Genomic DNA, 26,191 nt, shown 5'->3' on the forward strand with positions numbered 1-26,191 from the left:
TTACATTCTGTACTGTGTGTGTCGGCCCCCTATGTGCAAGCAGGGGCTGGAACATAACTTCACAAAGAAACAGAAAATCTACATTAAAAATTGAAAAAAAGGAGGAGAAACATGCAATGCTATTTTGTCAGCAAGACTTTTTAAAAGTTTTTTTTTTTTTTTTGAAGGGGGGGATTTTTTTTCCTTAACAAAAGCAAGAGAAAATGTAAAAAAAAGAGAGAAAAATTATTCTGCATGGAATAATGTCATGAGTCAAACTGAAAAGTCCAAAACGTGGATGAGATAGATGCGCATATACAAACCTGGGTTCTTAAACTGATCCGGGCTGTGTAGGTGCTGGAGGGGGGAGTTGCAGGCGGAGGTGGCATGCTCACTGTGCAGCATCTGAGCCGCTTGGGGCCCCAGGGAGCCATAGTCAGCAAAGGAGCAGGGCCCCCCCCTCTGGTCACTGGGCGCAGAGTAAAACCCATAATCGGGGAGGCCTGGGAGATACAGTATAGGGTGGGGAGGGGGAGGGGAGGGGACTCCATCATTGTGGAAATCAACTTTTTCACTGTCAAAGTCAATGTCCAGATTGTTGAGCATAGCTTGGTGGTGTGTTACACCGTTTTTAGGTTACATCCTTGGCGTTTTGTCTGCTTTAAGTGGCCCTCCCTGCCCTCCCTCCCCAGCAGCTCCTGCCATGTGGCCAGGCCCCCCTGGCATATGTTCTGTGCTTGATATGTTCAGCTGTATGTTATATACTAGCTCTACAATTATAGAAACATATTATCTCTCCCGGAAAGCACACAATTAAAACCTCCTCAGATTAATTTGATTCCTTGACTTGATTCAAACGGTCCAATAACAATACACAGTGAAATTTACAAAAATATAAAAGCCACAGCTTTGATACTTTGGCTTTTGCAGAACTGACCTGTGTCCCCCATGTTTTCTTCCAATCACTATGGAGTGAGATAAAACTAAAGCATCATTAAAACACAGCTCAATACATTTTTCATTTCAAACCGACAGTTCTTTGTCAAAATACCTGAAGGAAGCTGTTGTCATTTAAATGAAAAGAAACACAAAGCGCACCAATCAATAATTAATTTAAAGCCTTTCTTGACCAATAGCAATAGATAATAAGGTTTTTATGTGAATGAGATACAGAGACATTCATGTTTATTGATGATTGGCATTCTGAAATCTGAGCACGTCTCACATTGGCCTCCTCGAACGGTTCTCTCTTTGACGCAGATGGTGGATTATCAACAGTTTAGAAAATGTCATTTAGCAATAAGTCGTTCTGACATTTATTGCTTGTCCTCTTAATCTGAGACAAGCTGCTCATATAAAGACTGCAATTAAAAGAAACTGCTACTTCTCACACCTCTTTGATAACAGAGTTAATCTACTCAGGAGGGACTGAGATTGGTGACACCGGCTTTTCCATGCTGGGTTTCCCCTGCTGTGTGTTTGTGTTTTTTTTTTTTTCTTTATTTGGGTCCTGGAGCGAATAGCCATTCAAAGCCACTTCACCTCTACCCATTCAGAGTGAGACAGTCCACTTCTGCCAAATGGAATGTAAGCACCAGCCATGTTTCTCCCCGCCAATGCTTTTTAGCACTCTGATCTCACCACTTGTGGGCTGTCTGCCCACTCATCAAATTATAGGCTCCAAATATGGCAGGCTTCCCACGTACGTCACATAATGCCTGACACATTGAACAAAGCTCAAGAAGCAATCATTCCATTTACTTCACTTAGACAAATGTCACTGAAAATTGATTGGCCTTGCTAATGAGGAAAACTGGATCAATGGAATAATTATAATGGGGGAAAAACATTTGACAATAGCACAAACCGTGTTATTGGGAATTCACAAGGAAGCTATTCTAAATATGTCACAAATATAGAACAGTGTAAAACTGGAACCCTACAGGCATTACTTTTCATTTCAGAATATTTTCACTATGCCTCACTGATGAACTGTATTTCAACATATTTCACAAAATAAAACTGACATAAAAACAACTGAACATTAACCACGTTGCAATCAGTGTAATGTTGGTGAAATTGTAGTCGCAGCATTATTGAAGGGGTTAGATGACATGCATAAAACATGCTGCAGACTGGTGGCAATCATTATTATTATTATTATTATTATTATTATTATTATTATTATTACTGTGGATATTGTACATTGTGTTAACACATGTTACACATGTTAAAGGGCCTTTCTGCTCAGCTGGAACCTGCTCACACTTTACAAATGAATTGACCGGCAACAATGTGGAGCTCACACTTATCGTAAATATTGAATCCCCTGACTCATTTTGTCCATTGACAATTCTAATAAAGTTTGAACAAACCTAACGACCACTCCTCAGCAATGTTTATAGGCAGCATTACTTTGTGAAATTCTATTATGAAGGAAAAGTGAGAAGACAGACACACACACACACACACACACACACACACACACAAATAAAAAAGGACCTGCAGATGGCTGGAAGATGCAGACAATATGGACTGTCTGTTTGGTGGCGAAGATCAGTTTTCTATCACAGCTGACTACAGACTTCGCCACAACATGTAAAATACCACCCCATTAATATTAAAACAAGCTCACTACAGTTTGTTTTGACAGAGGCAATATGGGGAATCGGACTGTGGAACTGCTCAAACTGCAAGACAGCCGACCAAATTTCTGACAAACAGTCTCACAGAAGCCCGATTCGAAAATTAGTCAGGAGCAACCAATTTGTGCTTAAAATCGGTCTGAATCCACAGTGTCTGCCCGGCTTTATGAAAAGTTCAGATCTCATAAAGTGCCTTTCAAAACAACAACTATTTCTGAAGTACCAACCTTATTTAATTTACCCTTCAAATCAACCCCAAACACCACATACTGGGCAGCGCCAGGTGTTGGTGAGTGGTCAAATACAATAAAACATGCATACTGCATACATGTATTTTTCCTACTGAGGTGACGTCACGACATCTTCCTAGATTTTATGTAGCATGGGGCCAGGTAATGAAGTTTGAGAAGTTTTCAGACAGCGCATGCCGCTGCATTGTCTGCAGGTGTGGCAGGCTCAGGTGAGAAACTGGCTTTGTTTACCACACGGAGGCAGCTGGACGAGAGCACGACTCAGACGCTTGTGCACAAACTGCAGGCACATATTCTCAAAGCCATATATTTTCATCAGTGGCTATCTGATCTGTTATGCAGGATGAGACTGGGCAGAGTGTGCCCACAGCTGCATTAGTATCACCGATCATATCACTGTGCCTCAGACCGTCCCACTATTAATATTCACACAATCTATCCAGAACAATGGGCCTTTCTTGGACTCCCTTTTTTCCACTGGCCACTAATTGGATGTAATTACTCATCTACAAAACAAATGAGCGTGGTGAGGTTGCCTTGGAGACTAGATCAGGGGACCCAGCAGTGCGGATCGTTCGCAGGGCTTCATTTATACTGATAATTATCTCCCCTACCCCCATCCTCTTTCCCTTCTGCCCTCGGTGACCAAAGCTGGCTGTGAGGCGATGGAGAGGGGAGTGTCTTGCAATCATCTGTTACTGACATCATCGGGGTGGCGCTCTTTAAGTGGATAAATGCTCTGCTCTCGTTCTCACTTTGCCAGGTGACTGCCTTTAAGGAGGAACCACAAACCTTGAAAGTGCTGCTGCTCTTTTTCTCGCTAGTTGGAAAATAAAACTAATCATGCTGATGATAAAAAGCAGCGTCATGCTCCCCAGGCCTGCTGTGACTTTGGGATGTTGAAAAATATTTTCATAAGTTTGCCAGTGGTCTGCACCAAGTTTGTGATGATCCTTATTTATATTCACACACACACTTTTAAAAGCACAATCAGTGACCCAGTTGTTAACAAAAAAGTCACCTCATCAGGACAATTAAAAACTGATTTTACCCTCAAATAGACTGACAGGTCTTGTAATACAACAACAACAAAACCTACACTACTCGTCAAAAGTTTTAGATCATCCCCATTTTTACAGTTTTAATTGAAATTCAAGCTGTTCATATCCAGTGAACAACCTTGTAAGAGGTAAACTGCCCAAGGTACATTAAAAAAAGGTCACTAAAAACTGAAAAACCATGTAAATGTCATAGAAAACAGGTCTTTTTTGGGTTTTGGTTAACTTACAGTTTTCCTGCAGGAAGTAAGTGAAGCCCTCAAAGTTAATGCAAACAATTCCCACAGGCTGATGACTTACTAACCCTCTGTCTGTACAAAGGCAGTGTTGGGACAAACTGCACCCTCTGATGTGTTATCAGGACAATGCTGTACTGCAGGAGATAGTACTCTATATTTCAAAATGGTGAGAAAAAGTCATGTAACAAAGGCAGACAGACTGGTCGGTCTACAACAAGATAATGACCCAAAACATTAGAAGAAAAGAACCAGACGGTGGCTTCACACAATGGAGGAGCAGCACAGACTTAAACCCCATGGAGCTGTTTGGGATGAACTGGACAGAAGGTGAAAGCAAAGCAGCCTGAAAGTGCAAAACATTTGTGGGAACTTCTGCGACAGTGTTGGGACAAACTTTCTAAATAATATTTGATTTCCGCTGCAGAGAGAGAGTGTTCTGCTGCTGAATGAGTCCAAATATTTAGACTTGATTTAATTTAACAAGAAGGTACCATGATTTCTTGTTTATGTGTCTGATGCTTTAATTTCAGAAACATTGAGATACCGAATCATGTAAATGTAAATAACACACTGGAACATCTTTTGACCAGTGATGTATATTTGTAATTTTTTTTTTTGTTTAAGATTTGCTAAAATGAGTAGTGTCTGAAAATACATTACTTAAGGGCCTTTATTTTGAACTCTTAATCAACAATGATGTTGACTTTTCATCTATAAGGGGACTATTTGAATATATATGAATATACTAATTTTTTAAACAAACAAAGGTTCCTGGGAATTGGGGAATATAAAAATCTATTACCTGAAGTTATTTTCATTTCCGCAAGTAGTGTTTTTTCATGCAGTCGCTCCTCCATTCCCATGTGGTGCCAGTGAGATTCCTTGGTGGCCATCAAACCACATCACTCTACAGAAGATGTCAATAAACCTGACATGCTGCTTCTCAAATTAGCTTTGAATTTTAGAGCTACCATAATTAGCTTTTCCATTTTCACCAATGTCATTTAAAAATAGCGTGAAAGAAACTAACAGCTCTTTTGCTGTCTAGCCTTGCTTTCACTTTCCATTTGAAATAATCTTTTCTGAATGAATGGCTGAGTAATTAACAGCACTAGACACCCTTTTCAGAGAGCACAGACATTTCATAAATAATACATATTTAATGTCTTGTCATTTTGTGTTCAGAGAAGCTTGGCTAATGAATTTTAACAGATGATTTCTTCTTGCATTTACTCACCCATACTCAGGCCTCTGTTTTTTTACTTTTCATTTTATGCCTGCTTTTCCCTTTTCTTGCTGTTCTTTCCAGTGATGGACAAACTCAACAGAGCTACTTCTTTATATTTACCTTCAACCTTAGTTGGGAAATGATTGTGGAAAGTCTCAGGGGAAGAGAAAACTTGAACACTGAATTGTGGGTAAAGCAATGTGCAACAGTGTAGTAAATCAGTTCCCACTAATTTGCTGCAGGGAAGCCCACACAGACCACACTAAATGATTTTAATGCAGATTTTAACCTGTGTGGGATCTGGTCAAGTTGGGACTGAGAAAGGGCACTCAGTTATCGACAGTCGGCACAGATTATCCTATCGTGAGTAGGCTCAGAGCTGACAGCCGTGGCCTTTTGGCTCAACACATTTTTTCAAACATGTCTGGTCAGGCTTATGTGGTCTGAAGAAATCTAAGACTCACTGTGACTGAAATCTGAGAGTGACACTGGCTACATCTAATGGTCACTTAGATACAAAGGGAAGAGGAATTATGCTTCACTCCAATGCTTACTAAAATATTGCTTACTAAGATGCTATCTTCTTGGACCTCACAAATTTAATTTTAGGGCATTTATGTCATGAAACAGTACAAGATGTTATCATGTATATTGAAGTAGGTATGCAGGAAATTATGCAATTTACTCTGCAATCTGTTTTACAAATAGGTTAAAAAATATGTCTATTCAAAATAAAAAATGTAAATTTAAATTCATGTACTGGTTAGACAGTATACAACATATTCTGTATTTCAGAACTACATTTCCAGGAGTGACGAATAAATACCATACTCCCAATAAGCATTCAGTAAGTTTTCTTTGGAGAGTGTGTTATGTATGCAGCCCCTGGAGGGCAGAGTGGTGATGTCCCTGAAGGCCTGTGGCTGTAACCTCAGAGCATCTGCTACCCACAGCTGTGAGAGCCGCCGCTTCATGGTGGAGGCACAAAGGGATACTTTGCCCTCCCCGGTGTGTCACATCTTTCCCTGGGCCTTAGACAAAAACCCAGGCAGGATGGGCTTGGCATGCCTGCTCATGTTATTTTGAACCAAATACATGTAGAGCACTTCTGGCCTCAGAGCTGAGCTCTGCAGATTAGCATCTGGGACAAATAGACCTGAGCTCACTAAGAGCCAGACTGATAAGTCCGGTGCACACAGCCATTCCTGGTCTTCTCTCAGGCAGTGCTGAAGATCACAGAGCTTGGATATTGATAATGATCTTAATTTGGAAATGCCCATCACATGAGTTTCCATATTTTCATTGGTGAAGAAAAAAACAGGTGAGAGAAGAAGTGGGATGAGTAAAAGAGAGAACAAAACAAAGAACAGTAACAACTAACTGAGAGGGGGAATGGGGTTTAAAAATGTGAAGACCATCTTGAGTCCCAATAAAACTGGACACTGGACACCTCTGCAATTCACACTGACCACAGCAACACCTGAGTCAATTCAGGTATACTGTACATAGCAAGTACCCAGACCTCTAAAAGCAGCTGAATGGGGATTTGTGTACTCTGCAGGTAAAGCCGAGATCTGAGACTGACATTTGAGCTTCTCAGAAAGCTCAGAGGACTCAGGAAAACACTCAACCAGGGTAGACTGGGGCCTGTGAAGTTCCCTGGACTGTCAGAACCATCTGCATCACTTGCATTTTTCACTGTTTTTATCTGACAATGCTGTAGCACTGGAGATTTCAGATAAGTCTACTTTAAAATGAAGAAAACTGAATGATAACCAGTATTCTTTTAAATTACTGACCTTCTCATTCTGTTTCATCAGCTACACATCCATTACATGTCTTTAGAATGATTTTTCAGGGAGGATAACAATAAGTAACTTGTTGATATAAATGTCTAATGTTAGCATTCAGTCCACCAATAAACTACCTGTGAGTAATACTTGTACAGTACGAGAACACAGTGGACATACACTGAAATGCAGCCCAGGTGCTGGTGCATCCATTAGTCATCTTAAAATTAGCAATTTCCTCCTTGCTGGCCTAACTGTGCAGATGTTCAGCCCCTCAGACTGATACTATGTGACTGCCTTCTGCATCCTCCAGTGGCACTGTGTCCTGGTTCAAATCATGTTCAAAACTGTGATTCCAGCCTACAAAGCCAAGTATAAGTCGACACCACTTTACCTCCAGGCGAAGGTAAACTCTGTCCAGTCAGTCAGATCTCTCAGATCTGCTTCTTGCCTGGAGCTACAATCTCTCAAACGTCCTCTCAAACATGCATCAACATTTGCCCTTCTTCTGGCACTGTCGAGGTGCAACATGCACCCCACTTGACATTAGGGTGGCAAAAAACCGACTGAAGACCAACGTCTACAATATGTATCTGGTCTGACACCATCTTTGTTTGAGCTTTTACTTAAAGATGTAGCCTAGCCTGTCTGAGTAGTAACCACTAACTCTGTGTTGTCTTTCTGATGCTTTTTCCTACCTTAACACAGGTATCTTGTCTACAGTCACTAGCTTTCAAATTTTAGTAATGTAGTGTAAGCATTTAATTTTGATAGTATGAGAAGATCCTCAGATGTAATATTTAAATGTTAATCTACCAGAGAACTACTAGTATAGTTAAGAAGTAGTTGCAAAATTTTGGAATGGAAAAAATTAACAAATATGTAGGATATACAGTATCTTAGTAAAGTTGGACAGATGGTGCAGAGTCCACATCTTCAGTAACTTTTCTCATTATGATACACAACTGCCACTGCCTCTGTGGTAGGCTATAGTTTGCCACAAGTGCCAGGCCACAGTGAGAAGTCTAAAATACACCTTGTCATCAGCAGCGGTCTGTCACAGAGAGGGAAGTCAGCATGCTGTCATTTTGTCTGTTGAGCATTGGGAGCAGGGTGAAAGTGCCCTGTGTCAGGGATGGAAAATGTCGTCCACATTTTCATGACACTCTGTGTCCATCGCTGACAATCTACAAACAAGCGTCCCGGCTCCCACAAAGGCAACGTCTACACAGAAAGGTTTCTTTTAAAGAAAACTCAACCAAGCTACAAACGAGGCTCAAGAGTCAAGAACTGGTTTTTATTTTTGAGTATTTCTAATGAAGTTTTGTTTTTGTTTTTTTCAAATTAACTTTTTAGGAGGCACCGTGCCATCCCTGTTTTTCTCCTAATGGGTCAAGGTAGACAAAGTATACAGTATGTGGTGCTCTATGGGAACTGTAGGTGGAGTCAAAGTGCAAAGAATCCACACTTACATCATACAGGAGGCTTTTTCCTCTTACAAAAAAACCCTCATCTGCACTAAAATTAGAAAATTTAGTACCAAAAACGAAACCACTAGAATTGCTGTCCGTGAGTTGATTTTGGGCTGAGTGTGTTGCAAATTAAACTGAGATAGGATGGAGATGCAACAACATCCCCAGATGATAAAAAGGGAGGAAGGTCAAGACTAAACAATCTATGTCCTCTGTTCTGTCTGTGTCTGCACAGACAGAAGAGACTACTGGATGGATTAATCCATGTGGCATCACCTCAAACACTAAATAAATCAACCATTTTTGACTCCACAGACCACATAGGAAGAGGTATTGGTGAAGCTTTTCTCTAGAGAGTAGAACAGTTAATAAATGGCAGCAATAAAGCAGAATGCCGTTGATTGAGGTAACAAGCTACAGATATTTCACGACTTCAGTCAAATCTCATTTACAATCCAGACTTTGTTGTTGTTATTGTGATAATGTTCTTGCTTTGCAGACAGATTTGCCACATACTGAGGACGCACAGCTATTTCTCTGAGTGATATTTCCCTTAAAGCTGCTTCATGGCTGTTTAAGCACTCGAAAACAGGCCCATGATGTCACTGTTTACCACTCTAACCCTCCATCTCCCGCCCCCTCCCCTCACCCCCTGTTCATAATCATTCACTTGTCTCCATTCCTTTTGCAGCTGTCAGAATTAAACTGTACATAATAGTCGCCATCATGTCTCCTGCTCCCTGGCTGCTGCTAACCACAAATCAACATTCCTGCTTCTTAGTGATATTCATTGCAATTGTTGGGGAAATTGTTTGTTTTGAAATGCAAAATCAAACAGCCCGATGTGAAAGAAAGAGCATCTGACTGGCTTCCAGTGTTCCCTCTGTCGATTTGAATTAAGTTCAAATGAGGACAGGTGGGTTAATTTGCTTGTCTGTATGTGTGTGCATATGCAGGTGGCCTGCATACAAGCCTGTAGCTGTCTGCGTGTTGGTGTGCAGGTGTGTGTGCATCCTCAGGTATCGCAGCACGTGGCATTAAATAGCACGTCTTTGCATTTTATATCTGTGAGTGACTGCACAGACCAGACAACATCTGAATTACAATTAAAACAGATTTTCTCCAACAAGCATCTAATAGTATGTCTGATTAGGAAAGACACACTTCCCTAAAGCCCGGAGGCTGTGTGTTCAGTCAGGGGAACTATTATTGACACTTATTGAATGATCTACAGTTGTAAGCGGGGAAAAAGCAGGATGTCTAAATGAAGCCCACAAGAAAATCAATGCTCTGTTAAAGACAGACAGAAACTTGCATCCTGTTTTAGCTAAAAATCTCTTGGCAGATATTTTCCAGCATGTTAATAAAATGTGGATTATGCTTTATTGGAGAGTGTGTATTTTAAGTTGATCTCTACAGACACAGAGGCACTGATTTATCTCTCTATTTGAATCTTTAAACATTTGTATTTACTCATATACTAAACAGAATATACTTAAATCTGTGTAGCGTAAGTTGTAAAATGATCAAATCATACTTTATAGTTAGAGAGTGGTATGGATAGAGTGGCAGAAAATATGACTGACTTTAGTTTAATCTGCTTGACTACAACTGCTGCTGCTGCTGCTTACCACATATATCTTTCTACTCACTGCTACTGTAAGGGACAGACATAACAGATCATTAAATATCATATCAAACGACAGATATAAGAATTTTTTATCTGGCAAAAAAAAAAATATTGAAACTGGAAGTCAAATACTTAGAGTGGAGAACTGCTCCTTAGTTTCCAGAGATTATCCTCATCTTTTAAACTCATGATGTTTACCAACATGGTTGATGCAAAGAGATTTCAAGGAAAACCTCCTTGAATTGCTGTAACATACTTTTGGCATATTATGTGTAAACATATCCTTTTAATGTCAACAAGCGCAAAAGATTGAAGTACAGATGTTTCAGACCAGAGATTCTAATTTGACTAAAGTTTTGTTCCGGGAACGACAATGAGAGAAATAGTTTTTCTCTCTATAATTCATCTAATTTTGTTGTGATCCCAGGAGCCCTTTTAAAGCACGCTTTTTCAAGACCGTGGACCATTGTTGGAGAAGCACTGGTATAAGAGTGGTCCTGCTGTGGCTGAGAAACATCCTGTTTTTTTGATCCAGAGAGGCTGAGATGGGTTGATGAGTGCGCCATATGGTTGGAGCCTCAAGTGCAGATTATACCTTCCAGCAATTTAACCATGTATATATCAACCATGAATATATATATTTAAAGATCTTGGATATGTGTGTGCAACGCTGTCAGTCTAAACCAAAAATGTTACTGACTGTGTGCGTGGGGGCTTGGGGGACTATGTCTATGGGGGGAAGCAGAGCAGGAGAAGTTGGAGAGAGAGCAGCAGCCACACAGAACATGGACAGAGCGTTTACCTGGCCCTGTGCTCTGTGGGTACGCCAAGTAGCCGCCTCTTCCACGGGCCCCCCTACCTGAGCCACGCGCTGCTGCTACCGCCGCCGCCGCCACCGGTCCGTATGCTGTCGCTGGGAAGCCTGCAGGCACATACACACACACATACACACACATACATCACTTCCTGCACATGGATGAGTACTTCCCAGAGCTACAGGAGAATGTTGATACCTGCGCTGAGCTACGGGATAAAACTATAGCTGTCAGAGACGGGGGCTCATGTCGGAGCAGACCCCACTGTGATATTCAAAATCCTGCAGATCCACTGATCCACACAGAAACGGAGAGGAAGCCATGAGCAACTCACTGAGCAGCAGAAAGAAAAAGGTGTTTAAAATAACTAAAGTGCAGCTTGCACCCCAAGAGACGTCCTGGTTAGATAAAGGTTAAATAAAATAAAAATAAATAAAATAAAAAGTACTTGCCATGATCATGGCTTGAGTAACAGGTTAACTCAGCCAACAGAAAAATTAAGTACTTCTGTTCCTGTAAATTTAATCCTGCACATGTGTTAAAACTTCACACTTTATAATGGATCACCCATTCAGGTGTGAGGAGTTCTTGTGGTCTTTGACCCCACGGCTGATGAATCACGCAGTGACGAGTATATGCCCGACACCGGCACAGAATACACATGAAACACTCCTTGTGTGTGGTTTCCACGTCAGTGAAACCCTCAACACTGATCCTGCTTCCTTTTTTATTGATTACTATTGTTTTCAAACAATCCATACAATCCATTATGTGTTGTTTGCAAAGATACGAACGTAGACACTGGAGTGATCATCGATGCAGTAAAAACACACAAACAAAGCCATATATTTATGATTTCAAAAATTAAGATACAGTGATTTACATGTGATGATATTAAATATGATGTTTACTATAAATTAATATCTCTTATTTTTTCTTTCATAGTAGATTTCTGTTGGATTGAGAAGGAGCAAATTTGCATTTGTAAACTGACTTTGGGTGTGTTTGCAATTCACCAAGTCCCTGATTATATTAGTGAAAGAATTTGGCTCTGGGGGGTGTTTATGTCACATGCTTTGGATGAAAGATTATAGCCACTTCTGAGCTGCATAGACATGGGCATAATAGCACTACCTCTGGGGACTATCCCTGCATTTGTTCGGGAGTGCTCCCAATTACAGCGAGCTTCTATGGAATCAGAATCAGCCACTGTAATGCAAGAGGCAAAGTACTCACTGTTTTTTTTTTTTTTTTTTGTTTTTTGTTTTTTTTTTATTCGGCTGGAAGATACAAAGTAGAAAAAAAAACATCTTCCACAATCAGATGGAGACATCTGTTGGATGATTTGTCACTCAGAAGAGATTTCAATCTGTTAGTTTACATGAAGACTGAACATGTCTCTTGTGTTCGTTTCTTCTTATGTAAACATTTATAGTTTTCCAGCGCTGAGATTTTTTTTTAAAGCTTCAGGCTTTAAAACTATATCTATATAGACATTTACAAATCTGTTCAAAATGTCAGTTTATGATTCACTAATAAAATAAGGACCCGGATACCACACAAATATAAATCCACTTCTTTAGGGTCTGATTATTCCAACAAATATCAGGCTAATAATCAGTGTGTAATTAAGCCAATGCAGTATCTGTGAATTGTAATTACATTGTTGGCCTTAATGAACACAGTAGTTAGAGGTGGCTGACAGAGGCTAGTCCATGCCCAGGGCCTGGGCTCTTCTCTCAGCACAGGAATGGCATGTCATTAGTGGTGGTGATGAGATTCCTCACTCTGGGCTCAACACCGTCTTTGCCTAATCAGCCTCCTAAAATTATCTCCACAGGAAATGCTTTCCTCACTAGCAAAAAATGATCTCAAAATGCCCTCAATTGAAGTTTTTCTTGATTTTTTTTTTTAAACTGAATGTGTGTGCATGTGTGTGTTTCTTTTATGTTTTGACCATATTCTGGAGACTGTGGTTTAGACATAACAAAATGGCACAGGACACCTTAGAGGATTATTTTTTGAATGCTGTGGAGGTGAGAGGAGCACCAGCGGGTGACCTATTTTCCGAGCCAGCCTTGTACTGCTATTCCACGAAGAGGGGCTCACACAAAGACTGATTGGGGGGTGGGAGTGGGGGTGGGAGGGTGTTGGCGTGTGTGTGTGTGTGTGTGTGTGTGTGTGTGTGTGTGTGTGTGTGTGTGTGTTGTGTGTATGTGTGTGTGGGGGGGCTGGGTCAGATGAGCTGCAGCCGAAGAGAAAAACACATAGCTTTTCATCAGCCGGCTGAGAAGGAGGTAATTCACAACTCTGTCGACACAATATGACCATGAATGTGCGTGTTTGGGTGTGAGGTGCCATCACGCTGTGATGGGCAGGCAGGTGAAGAAGAGAAAGAAATACCACTTTTCCCCCCAACTATCTAACAGCTCAGGAAAGAATAAGGGACTAAGGCGGTATTGTGACAGGGGAAGAAGAATGCACAAATGACAACAGAGAGTTAACTAAAATCAGCTGCATTTATGCTGCCCCACCCGCTCTGGACCAGGATCTGATTCCAGCGGCACAAATGATATTCCCCGCCTCTTTCCACAAAAACACAAATCAACTCTCATACTATGCTAATGATGGCCATGCACCCCTGCATTTCCACTTAGAGTGTCCCCATGGTTGCTGTGCGGAACAGTGTTTCATGCAGCACTCTCCACCTCTTTCTCCCTGTCTCTCCTTTCCTAAGTGCTGAATCTATCTTCCCCTCGCTGCCATTGTCATGACACCCCCAATAGACCCACTGGCTTGGAAGTTAGTTGCGGGCAAAGTTGTGGTGAGAGATTAACTTTGCAGGATTAGGTGGGTTAATTAATAGATGGCTGCTGCTCATTGTTTTGTGCTCACGCTGTAAGAAGCCACCCAAGAGAAGCGCTGCAGCATTAAATCAATTTCATGGCCCTTTTATTACTGAGGAGATAAAGCCAATATTTAGCTTTCAATTCTTCACAATTATTGGGCCCCTGCTTTGCCACTTGAGTGGCTGCGCTTGGCTGGGGACAAGGACACATCTGTTTATGAGCTGTGGAGGCCTGGGGGCCTTGGTGTCCGGACTCCGGGGAACTGTCCTCAGCTTTCTCTCCTCAAGCCCACAGCCTTTATGTTTGCCTTCTTTAGGAACGCACACAGGAAGGAAGAAAGATTAAAACTAAAGAACGACGTGGCCAGTCCCACACTTTACAGACATTTCATCTTCTCTCCAAGCAAAAGAATGACACTCTACACAAAAACATTAAAATTTCATAAAAATATTTAGAATCCTAACAGGAACAGCTGCAGATTTCTGCAGAGATTTGCTCTATGTAGTAACTCTCTACACTTCCCGCAAAAAGCTTTAGCTGACTGTCCTATCCATCCACATAACTCCACTGTTTACAAATAATGACCACTATTCAGAAATTGATACCCTACAATATACCTTTCTTGTCAAAAATAAACCTTCAGCTGAGGTAACTTGCCAAACAGAATGGCGTGTCCAATTCATGCTGTTGTCAGTTGTGTCCTGAAGGAGCAGAATGTACATCCAGAGAACATAAAGCTCTGTTTCGATGACAGTGCATAGTACATACTGGTGCTTTATGCCAGTAAAGTGGCATTTTTCCTGGGTGCATACCAGTTCTTTTCTTAGCTGCACCTGTATTTTGTGAGTCTCTGTGAACTTGATTGTACTGAAGTAGGAGGAGAGACGCAGTAGGGGCAGTGTCAGTCGTGATCAAACAGCATCGTGCCATTTTTGTGTCAAGGGTTCCCGGGATTTTTGCGTGCCAAAGACTGGGCTTGAAGCTTTGTTTTCCCCATTACAAAACTGTCAAAACACTTTGCTGAATTTCATGCTGCTTTTAAAGTGGCAAAAAGGAGGCGATGTGATTGGTTGAATTAATTCTGGCCCCAATCATGACCACTGATGTTATATCTCTCGTAATGTCACTATGGTTTCAACCTGCTTTGCTCATCAGTCCATCCACTATAGACCTATGTTCAACCAAGCACAGGAAGAAGGTGACAAACTGACTTATTTGTATTATATCCTCTTAAACTCTACACACACTGTCTAATTTTTATCCTGAGGCACATTTCTGCAGATCTTTTTTGGCGTACTGCCTTTCTATGCTACAGACTCACTTTCTGATCCTATTACTCAGAAAACCACACAATGAAAAGTTGTTGCATTATGCATCAATAAGGTCCTATTTATGTCCTACGAGTCTGACAACAGCTTGACTGATGTTAATGTAATCTGTACTGTTCTTTGGCCCAAAACTGCCAGCAGCAGCTCCCCCATCACAGACAAAGGAGCTCCATCAGTCACAGAGCACTCCACATATTTCTGCTATACGAAGACTGTCAACTATCTAATGCACAGGAGGAGCCCAGGGACAGCTGATTCTTCTATGGAGGCCACATGGATCAAATATGCCCACATTTTAATATCACTATGAAATTGAAAACTAATAGAGCCTGGTTCTACATTAATACTTAATTTTTTGTAGTCAGCTGGTGTGAAGTAAGCGGTGATATATGATGCATACAATGTTCGGATTGTATAGATAATGTAAATAATGTTCAGCATCAACATTTCTGGTACCCAAGACATTAGATCAAGCAAGGAAAAACAATTAACTTTCCCAGACATGCTTGTTACATCAAGTATTGTCTTTGGAGTGTAGTTAACCAGGGTTAGCTTTCTGGCTAACAGAGAACAATGAAACAAGCCCTTCATTCTGCAGCTCCTGTGGATTTTGGGGGCAGACAGAAGGAGTGAGACAGATGAACAATAAAGAGCGGAGATGAGTGAGACAGATGAACATAAAATGACATTAGCCACATGAGTAGGAGAGTGAGACAAAGAGAAGAAAGGACGATGCCAATGAGAAATTGAGGGAGAAATAAGGCCAGGACACGGGTGTCCAATCCATTCTCATGGAATTCTGTAAGGGGTTTTGGACAAGAGAGAAATACATCAAGAAACAAGCGTATATTATACTCAGGTAAAAATAATAGCCACACCTACGGTGAAGTGCTATTCATCTACATTGCTAAATCAGTGTAAGTGTCATGAGGTGTTATTACACAGAAAACAATTTTTTTGTGAAAAAAGTGGTATAAAAAAAGTCAATTCCTTGTGTTATAAAAATACAGAAATCTGTAATGTTAAAATACTCCCCTTAAACTGTTGCATTGGCTAGTGAATTTCACTATTAAGTGAAAGTGAAAAATAACTGAAAAAAACGGTAATAAAAAACAAGTCAAAGTATTTCTTTTTGAAGAATGGTCTCTCTCAGAGTGCTGAATTATTGATCAGTTCTGTTTTAATTATGTACAGTAGGAGGCCTGGAGGAATTGCATCAGTTTAAATTGTACTGATGCATCGTATTTTTGCATGTAGGGTCTTACATGTACTTTGCAGCAAATATCTAATATAGTAGTCAGAAAAATGCTCATACTTCAGTAATGTTGTTACTTCCTAACTTTGCTGCAAAAAAGTATATAGCTTAAATTAAACCATCAGAACCAAAATGTATTTAATTTAATGGACTGTGGATGTGTCATGATAACTTGATGTTAGAGTTCAGTTTTATTTAACCTGCTTCCCATTAAAACTAATATCAGTGATAAGCAGATAAATGGAAACCAAACAGAAAAAAATGGAAATCAGTTTACTTGAAAAAATAAATATATATATATCCCATTTATATTCTTCTTTCTATTTTGAATTTGCATTATAAGAATGTGGATGAATTATTCATATAAGTTTCACTACGTTACAGTTTTGCAAACTAGAATAGCAAAGATATCAAAGCACTGATGCTCAACACCTTCAAGCTGCTCTCTAAGTGTTGAAGCAGGTGGCCCCTTTATCACATGTTGTAGTTTACCGTCTACGCTCGCTCTATTTAACTGAGCAGTACATATAATGTTTAAAAAAAATGAAGGATGAATCAACACAAAGATCAGAGTGAATTTAAAATGTGATAAAAATATAACAAATCATACAGGAGGTGCATGTTTTTTCCGGTCACTGATAGTGAGAAGGACAAGCCAGCGGAAACAAGTCAGTTGATAAGTCACGGCCGAGGCAGTGAAGCTCACTGCCTCCTTCTCACAGGAGGTGGGAGGCACTCTGTCAGAGATGGAAAACTGACTCCACTTCACATTTTGCCTCATCAATAACCTTTCATAAGATATCGAGAAACATATAGACACAAATAAACAAAACCAAAGAAAAAAAATATATATCAAAGTTACAAAAGAGACAGCCACCTAGCAAGACATCTTTTCATCTCCAGACTGACAAGTGTCCCATTGTTGTCATCCTTCAGCGCTACTTTGTTGTTGTTGAAAGCATCTCTGGGTCGTTGTTATCAAAGGCATAAATCACAGAGCTGGAGAGAGCCAGGTGGCTTTCATATGAACTGCTGCACACATGCTCATGTCTCACCTCTCCTCTGATCAGCGGAGACCTACAGTACACACAGAGACTTCCCCTCACATAAAATACAGAGACTGCTGTCTGGGAATGAGCCAGAGAGAGAGAGAGAGAGAGAAAAAGAGTATTTACATGCACACCAATAATTCAATTATAACCAGACTAATGCAATACGCATATTATTGCAACTCTCATGTAAACACCTTAACCGGGTTATCTTACTCACATTAAGGTCCTAATCAGAGTGAGCATAACTTGATTAACAGAGCCGGGTTGCTTGTCAATCATTCAAATTAATCTTGCCATGTGTATGTCTGGTTTCTTTCAGTGTTTGGATTCTGTGCACGCATTGCAAAGGTCACACAGAGAGCAGGATGCCAAGAGGTAGGTTTGAAACTATGGCTAGAGTAGAGAAAACTAAACTAAAGCCAAACAGGTAAATGGCACATAATCTTGTAATAACTCAAACATTTACATGAAGATGCTCCATAAATTCCTCCTTACAAATATATTATTCCTTTGCTCTATTAGCCTGTATTGCTACATGTCCTTTTGTACATCAACTTAACTATTATACACTTACTAGCAAAGTCGGAATAAGTAACTTGAACTTAACCACCCCATTAAAGGAACAATCCACCAATTTAACACATTAAGTTTAGTTTGCTACTACTCAGTGCGTGAAAGCAGTTGAATAATCACTTCCATGGTTTGTGGGGAAGGAAACTAAAGATTTTTAAAACAAAGCCTCAGTTGGATGTGGAGCTGAAAGTCATGGGAATTTATCAGACAGGGATAATTCAGTGAAATATGCTATCAAGTAACATTATAGGGAGTGTAAGATCCAATGTTTTTGAAGCCTGACTCACAGCAGGGACTTGGAGTCCACCAACTTCATCAAAGATGCAAAACTAAATCACTGGGGTATTATTATTATGATAATGTACTGAGAAAAGACAGAGCATATACATGTATATAATGTATATTGTATTGTATAACAGTTGTAGTTAACATTAATAAAGTATATGAATGAAAAGAAATACAGCAGTATCCCACTTACAATACAAAATGTCACACATCCACTGACATGTATGATGTTGAGAGACAAGGAAAAAAATCAATGATTAATAATTAATAATGCACAGCTTCATATCATGAGCCAGTCAGCGTTCTCCCAAATAAGAATAAAAGTTGAGAATACTGTGCAAGGTGCATATGTGGTGCTGTTAGTTGTGCTCATGGCCAACATATTGTCAGTAAGACCCCCAACGTCTGTACAGTACGATAAGAAGAGTTCATTTTCTGTTGCTCACCGATACGATCATACACCTTTTCAGTATGTACACTGTATATGTGTGGGTCTAGTGTGTATGTGTTTATTTGTCTCTGTGTGTGTCCCTTTACCTAAGTTGTGGCTATTTTTTTGACAAAGGTTTCTTTATAAAATGAAACCATTTGGCGCACTCATCCTTTGCCATCAAGCTTTTGTGGCGTCTGATTGAGGAGAGAAAAAGTCAATTACAGAGGCGGAGTGAGCCCAGGGCTCAGAAAAGCCTGGCTTTATGGAAGTAATTGCACCTGTATCTTATACTGTACCTTTGAACAACATGATGAGGAAGGAGAAGGAGATACAGTGTGGTCCAAAAGTCTGAGACCACTAATTTCAACTGGGTAACCCTCCAGAAGCAGAGAGAACAAAAATCCACCACAAGTGCTCTGTCCCTTTACAAGACACAATCATGGACGAAAATTAGTTTGACACATCTAGTCACATCATCTTATCCACTGTAACCACTACACCTTGAAGAGGTTGAATAGATATGTGTAAATGACAGTGCATACACATCCCTCTGCCTGCAGTGTCTCTTAAAGCCACCAAACCGCAGATTGTAAACATATGATCTGACTCTTGTGGAGAAATCCACAAGAAGGTCAGAGGTGAGGTAAGACTGAGCTACTGACCAACCTTGCTGGAGCTAGTAGGGACTGAGTGATTTGCTCGAGGATACTTCAGCAGGGTGGAATTTTTTTGCCGACGAGGTGGCTCGACCCAGAGCCCTTCAGCTGAAGAGCAGTCGCCACACTCACAACATACATACATCTGGGAAATCTGGCGTAATGATTGCAGATCATTGTCTAACCAGTTTCTATTTTACATGAATGTATATGACACAACTTTAGTCCTGAATAAATAAACCATGAATTAAGATTAAAAAAAAAAAATACCTCACACATTTTATTACAAGGTCACAATACCCTCAACTTTGAAATAACTCCAGCCTCTGAAAGTGTGAACCTTGTACATGCATCACACAGATATTTGCTGTGTGTAAGTGACTGTGATGTTGTGATGTGGTGTGTTGAGCTCAGGAAAAGCTCAGTGTCTTTTTACTTCAGTTCTCAGTGACAAGAGTGCCGTTTCTTTGTAGCTCAAGTGCATGGCAGCATAGCATCAAAGAGGACAAACTAGACTCTTTATTGAAGTGTAGCCACACTTTTAACCTCTTCTTTGTACTCCTTCCCATGCACTTCAGTAAAAAGGAAACTACTCCCATGCCACAGAACTGATCCCATTCTGCTCCCACACACAAGCCTCAATATACCTCTCAGTCACTCACACACATGCAGTAGTTAAAGATAGTGGAATGGAAACAATAAAGCGATGGAATAAAAATGCATTTCAAAAAGAGAAGGGATATCTGGCAGAGTAGATAAGGAAAAAAAAACATTTAAATCATTTTGGTTGTGGAAATAGTGGCGCTGGTTTGTGAGCGGGACAGGGTCTTGGTTCACAACCTTAAATCCAAGGCAGTCTATGATGGTGACTTAAATAGAGACACAGACAGGGAGGACACAGATGTCTGACCTTGCAGTGGTGCTTATGTAATGGTCTGCTTCAGTGCATTTAACTGCAGTGCTCCTTTCCAACCTGGGATCAGTAAAGGCAACATGTCTCTGCAGTCCAATCTCCTCTGACATCAGGTCTGACACTCAGAGACTATGAAAAGGTCCTGTGAGCTCTGAGTGAATCAGTTGTTATGGCCCTGCCTGTGTGGTCCCCATGGAGCCAATCATACTAATTAAAGTAGACTACTTAAGCCTCCTCTCATTAGTGTCCAAGTAAACAGCCTTAATTTTTTATGCATTTTAATGCCCATCTCCCAGTTCTGAGGGTGGCAGTGCAGGGGACAGATGAATGACGAATGGGGGTAATTTCAGGTTTTCTTAAATGTAAGTGAGGGCATTAAGTGTCATTTCACCATTCAAGTTAAATATGTGTTTGTGCATTTGCACTGATCAGTGTGTCTCCAGCACTGAGTCGCACTCGCTTTTTGCAGATGATTAATTTGCATTGAAAATAAAATAAGATCTATCCATGTTAGTAATAACACTTACAAGAAGAAGCAGCTTTGTAGACACTATTTCATGAACGTGGTTTTAAAGCCAAGCACTTACAGCCAGCTCCATGCACAGCAGTTACACAATCTAGTGCTGCTCTAGATACCAGGGGCAAGCAGGGTAAAACTGTGGCATGACCCAAAAATAGCACTGCAACACTGGCTTCCACTTGATTACTGGAGCTGTGAACAATGTTTCCACATAGAGTGGAGGTATGCAGAAGGCTGTGTGCTGTAATTATGAATATATGCATCCATGTTTATATATGCTTCCATGTGTCCCTGCACTAGGGAAAGAGGGGATGAGAGCAACGAGAGAGCTATTAGCACAGTCAGCAGGAGGGAGGGATGGAGGGATAAAGAGAAAGGAGGGGGGAGCTGGGTAAAGACGGTGCAAGTACCCGACTCTCTGAGCCTGGAGCTCTCGAACAGTGGGTGGCATCAAAACAACAGGCAGTAGACACAAGAGCGCGGTCTCGCAGACACACATATTGAACTCCTCTGCCTGTTTCTATGTCTGTGCACCCTTTCTGTTCTCCTGCTGGTCTCCAGCAGTGTCCGAAGGTGGCAGACATGTACGAGGCTGGGCAGCTCAAGTTTCATTTCTAGACCAGCAGCTCAACAGTCGAGACATAATGAGCTTTAGCGTTGCCACACTGCCTCTTACAGCAGCTCATCTTCCCCACCACAGGAACCTAGACTGTGGGTCTCCATGGCAGACTGTTTGCCTGCTTCAGGCAAGACACTAAAGGTGAATGGGGTAAAAAAAATTAACTAATAGATATCACCATGACAGTTCCCCAGTTCACTACTTAGATGAAGACTATTATTTTTGCTATTACAAGTTTTCTGAAATGTTATGTTTATATATGCAAAAGAGTCATTAGCTAATTAAATATGCACTAATTTACATTTCCAGAACACAAATCTCAACATTGGATAAAGCCAGGTTTCATTTTGTTGACATATTAGGGTCAAAGGCTTTTACTGAGGGGATTTTGGATATCTTTTTTATGACTCCTAAAATCAGAAAATGCTGTAAACAGCCATAAATAAAATCCATTTTGCCATGTTTTACGGCATAAAATATTATATAAGTCAGGCTATGAATGATATATGTACAAACCCCTCTGTAAAATCCTTCAGAATATAGATGGGAATAAACCAAAACTTTGGTGTATGTAGTGCTACTGAGGCCCAGATTTCTGTCTCAGAGTGTGAGAAAAAACTAATTTTAAGAAAACAGCCTTTAAAGTTATGAATTGTAAAATTCCATACATTTTTATTGGAAACCTCGATTTACAGACAAGTGTGTGTAAAGTGGAAATGATCATGTTTGGATCTGATAACACTGCAGGAGAGAAAAAGAGCTTTATCATGGGATGACATGGTGCAGACATGCTGTGTTACAATAGTGAATTTAGGTGAAATTTACAGATGCAAAGACAAAATAAACACCTACATGTATATTCTGTCCACTAGTCTGGAAGAAGACACATTCTGGAAGCAAAATAGCCCAAAATCTCAAAACTAACCAGTGCATGTTTTTGCCTGCCATGCCTCACCTTCAGTGTGTCTGCTGTCCTAAGGTGAGTTAAGACCTGGGCAAATGAGGTGAGCCTTCTCTTCCACTTTCAGGAAATAGCCAGCCTTTCAGCGCTGCCTGTGTCAGAGTGCACTAGCTGGGTTTGCGGAGACAGGTGCGCACACATCTGAGTGGGACACACAGGTTCATATGAACGTGACCTGACTTGTGTGCTTGTGAGTATGCAGACAGACCAGTAAACACTGCCACTACGCAGACAAGTAAAGGCATACCACAAAACAGTAATAAAGAGAACCACTGGGCCCATAGCTGCTGCGGCCCATGGTGCTGCTACACCTGTTGAATCCATCCGGTGCTGCTGTAAAGCACAAACAGCACAGTGGTAGCTTATATTGACAGAAAAGCACATGTACATAAAAACAAATTTGAGGGCGCTTAATACAGAACAAAGCCGATCTGGGAACAGTCTAGCTCTACGACTGCACATACAGAAGTAGACAGGGCGTGACATACTGTGCTGTCCACTGACGTCACAGCAGCACACACACACTGCTGTCACTGGGCACGGAGTCATGGCCTGGGGAGGTCAGAGAGATGTGTGATAGTGTGTGTATGTGTGTATGTGTGTGTATTTGCAGTCAGCATTGCTGTGGAGACAGTGAGTCAGAGAGGCAGACAGGAAAGCAGAGAGAGGCCGCTGGTAAAGTCTCTCCACCTCTTTTGCCTTCATAGGCAGCCTTGAAGAGTCTTTGATTTTGTCAGTTTTATGCCTCTGTGTGTGTGTGTGTGTGTGTGTGTGTGTGTGTGTGAGCGTCCGAGTGTGTGAGACAAAGATGTGCTGTGCATGGTCGTTCAAGCGTATGAGATCACAACGCTCCTCGTCAGGCCCTATTTTAAGGCCTGCGACTCATGGAGTGCCCTGGCCTCCACAGACTCATTGGGCAAATGATCAGCCTTGGCAATTAAAGCCAATCTGTGAGTCAGTGTGGCATCAGGAGGGCCATCTGCTTCCAACCCTGTAGCACTCACTCTGGCCTGTGGGACCACTTGCTGGGGTCACAGCTCACCCAGCTTATAGAGACATGGTCACAGTATCTAAGGGACAATCTGCTGTGTAACTCTAGTTCAATAGAAATTTGCTCTACCAACAGCACCGCTGTGTGCGCCACTGCCACGTCTCATGAGAGCAGTAAAAACACAAACAGTGGGATCTGTCTCATGCAAGACAATGTGGCATGCACCCATGACACAGGTAAGCTCCTCATCAGCCTCAAGCCAGTGATTCTTTCCACCTGCTCCAATACTGCAGCCAAGTTGTGTACTGACAAGGGAAATATTAGATATCTGAGTACTTGATAATGTCTGTGCTTGGTGTCCAAAACTACATTATCATCCACGCAGGAGTTAATGAACTATGGCCAGCAAGAGGGGAGTTTCATTGGACAGAAAGTTTGAAAAGGCCTCTTCCACACTTTTAATTAGTCAAAGTTGATACAGTGGTGTCTTCTCTGGGTCTTCACAAGGCTACAGTCAATTATGTTGAAAGAATGAAGCAGAGTTGTAATAGTTTGACTCCAGTTTGACGTAAATACATTTTCAGTTTGTCTTTGATTCCTCACTGTGATAAACTGTCACAGTCAAAGTCTTCTACGCCTGAGGGCTTTTCCTATGAAAAGGAGCTACTGGAGGCAATGACTTGCATTAACATCATGTTAAAATAGTCATGCTCGTTCTTTCCTGTGATCACTTTTGCTCTTCATCAGAGATTTTTGCTCTTGTTGCTTATCAGGACTTTTGTTTGTAATTGTTTGGCATATCCAAAAACCAAGTAAGAAAAAAAACTAGAATCACCGCCTTGTGGTTGTATGCCTCCGCCACTCAGGCTAGTTTGAGATTACATCACCGTTTGTCCAGAGTCACAGCAAATATTAACCATTTGTGTGAAATTTTGTCATAATTGCTGTGTGAAATCTTGAGCAATGGCTAAAAAGTGTTCTGTGAGGTTACTGTGACCTTTGACCTATGACCACCAAAACCTAATCAGTTAATCCTTGAGTCCTAGCGGACATTTGTGCCAAGCTTGAAGAAGCTCCGTCGAGGTGTTACTGAGATATTGTGTCCACGAGAATGAGACCAAGATACGTACATACAGATGGACACACAACCTGAATACAATATGCCTACAACTCTGGCTGTCGCCGGTGTGAAGATAATGTGAAAAAAATAATCCAGACATAGCTCCGCTCTAGTACTCTGGACTCTACTTTCTCCATCAAAATATCCTCTTGCATAACCCTGCAAAATACATTCTATATCAGAGAAATAGACTGTAAAACACCGACCACGGGGACTCAACATCAGCCCACTGTTGACCAGGACCTGACTGATCTGCTGTATACACAGGATGCAACTACATCACCACACATCCACCATATTCTCTGTCTTGGGCCACTGAACTTGTAGAATCCATCTTTGTTCAAAGCTCTATATAGTCCATGTCAACACATTTCCATCTCCCAACAGAAGACAATTGCTAAACCCTGGAAGGCTAAATGATGTTTCAGGCCAATGCCCTGGTGTGACCTCTGGTGCATTTATCATACGCTTGGTTGGCTCTGCCCCACTTTCTTGGGTCATGCAGCCCTCAGGAGCAGTAACTATCATACTAGTTGCACAGGTCAGCAGCTCTCTTTCCCTGTATGCCACCTGCTGAGAGGACAGCACACTTCACCTACAGGAAAGGGGGGGGGGGTCAAAAGGTCAGCGCCCTGGCTTCCACTGTTACTTACAGTTGTATAGAGCAACACTAGTGTCTCTAGATTCTGACAATGTAACTTGTTTCCTTGCATATGCCTTTGGATTGTACATAAATATACAGTATGCATTTCAGCCAGATGTACTAGGCCTTAAGCAAGTAGAGGTTAAATAACTTGAATAAAAACAACTTAAACCAACCAGGTCACCCTGCAGATTCTCATTTAGTGGCCTGAAAGAGAAATCTACTCATGCCCGTTTAAGGCTTTTGAAATGTCATTTTCTTGTCAGGTAGGTATGATGGAGGGTGCTGTTGTGTCTTAGGCATGGTTGGTTGGTGGAGTTTGCGATACAGAGGGATGGAGACTACCATAGTGCCATCCCACACGTCATATCTGCCAGGGAAACAGATCTGACACAGATGAAGCGTGTGACAAGGAGAGGATTTGGCAACAAGACAAGACAAACAGTTGGAAAACCCAATCAAAACACTGCACACACATACACAAACACTAGTTATTATAGTGTGCTGTGAGAAACAGACACAAGATTCAGGATGTTCTTAGAAAAAGCATGGGCAGTTCATCTCCCTAGTGTTAAGATAACTGGTAACCTAAAACTACCCGCCCCTCTGTCCTCATTGCATCCTTGCTGCACTTACTGCTGCCCTCTCCCCTCCTTAATCATCCTTTTCCTCCGTTCTCTTACTACTTAAGAGTCTGACTCACTGGACCTGAACTGCTGTTTGTCTGTCATGACATCTGGAGTAGCTGGATGACTGAGTGTTATGTCTTTCTCTCACTCAGCCTGCGTCTCTCCCCTGATGGGACCCCACTAACATCTTCATCCCTGGTTTTTCAGTGTAGCATAATGACCTCCTGGTAGCAGCCCTAATGGAGCCATAATGGTCA

General features: G+C 41.2%; 1 protein-coding gene across 10 annotated transcripts in view; it reads right to left on the reverse strand.

The window, feature by feature from the left end:
• Positions 1 to 26,191, reverse strand: part of LOC139607759 (RNA-binding protein Musashi homolog 2) — a 228,074-nt gene that overhangs the window by 14,734 nt on the left and 187,149 nt on the right. For 4 of the 10 annotated variants that reach the window (XM_071460933.1, XM_071460931.1, XM_071460929.1 and 1 more), the window contains 2 exons: positions 11,095 to 11,214; positions 303 to 482 (listed from right to left, as the gene is read on the reverse strand). The exons of 2 other annotated variants lie outside the window; for them this stretch is intronic. In XM_071460933.1, the coding sequence (XP_071317034.1) occupies positions 303 to 482; positions 11,095 to 11,214 (300 nt within the window). The remainder of the gene's footprint in view (positions 1 to 302; positions 483 to 11,094; positions 11,215 to 26,191) is intronic. 4 more of the 10 variants (XM_071460930.1, XM_071460932.1, XM_071460935.1 and 1 more) reach the window with 4 other exon arrangements.

The sequence above is a fragment of the Trachinotus anak genome, unplaced genomic scaffold (assembly GCF_046630095.1).
Source record: "Trachinotus anak isolate AG129_WGS33_773 ecotype Australia unplaced genomic scaffold, CSIRO_AGI_Tana_v1 ptg000024l, whole genome shotgun sequence".
Lineage (NCBI taxonomy): Eukaryota > Metazoa > Chordata > Actinopteri > Carangiformes > Carangidae > Trachinotus > Trachinotus anak.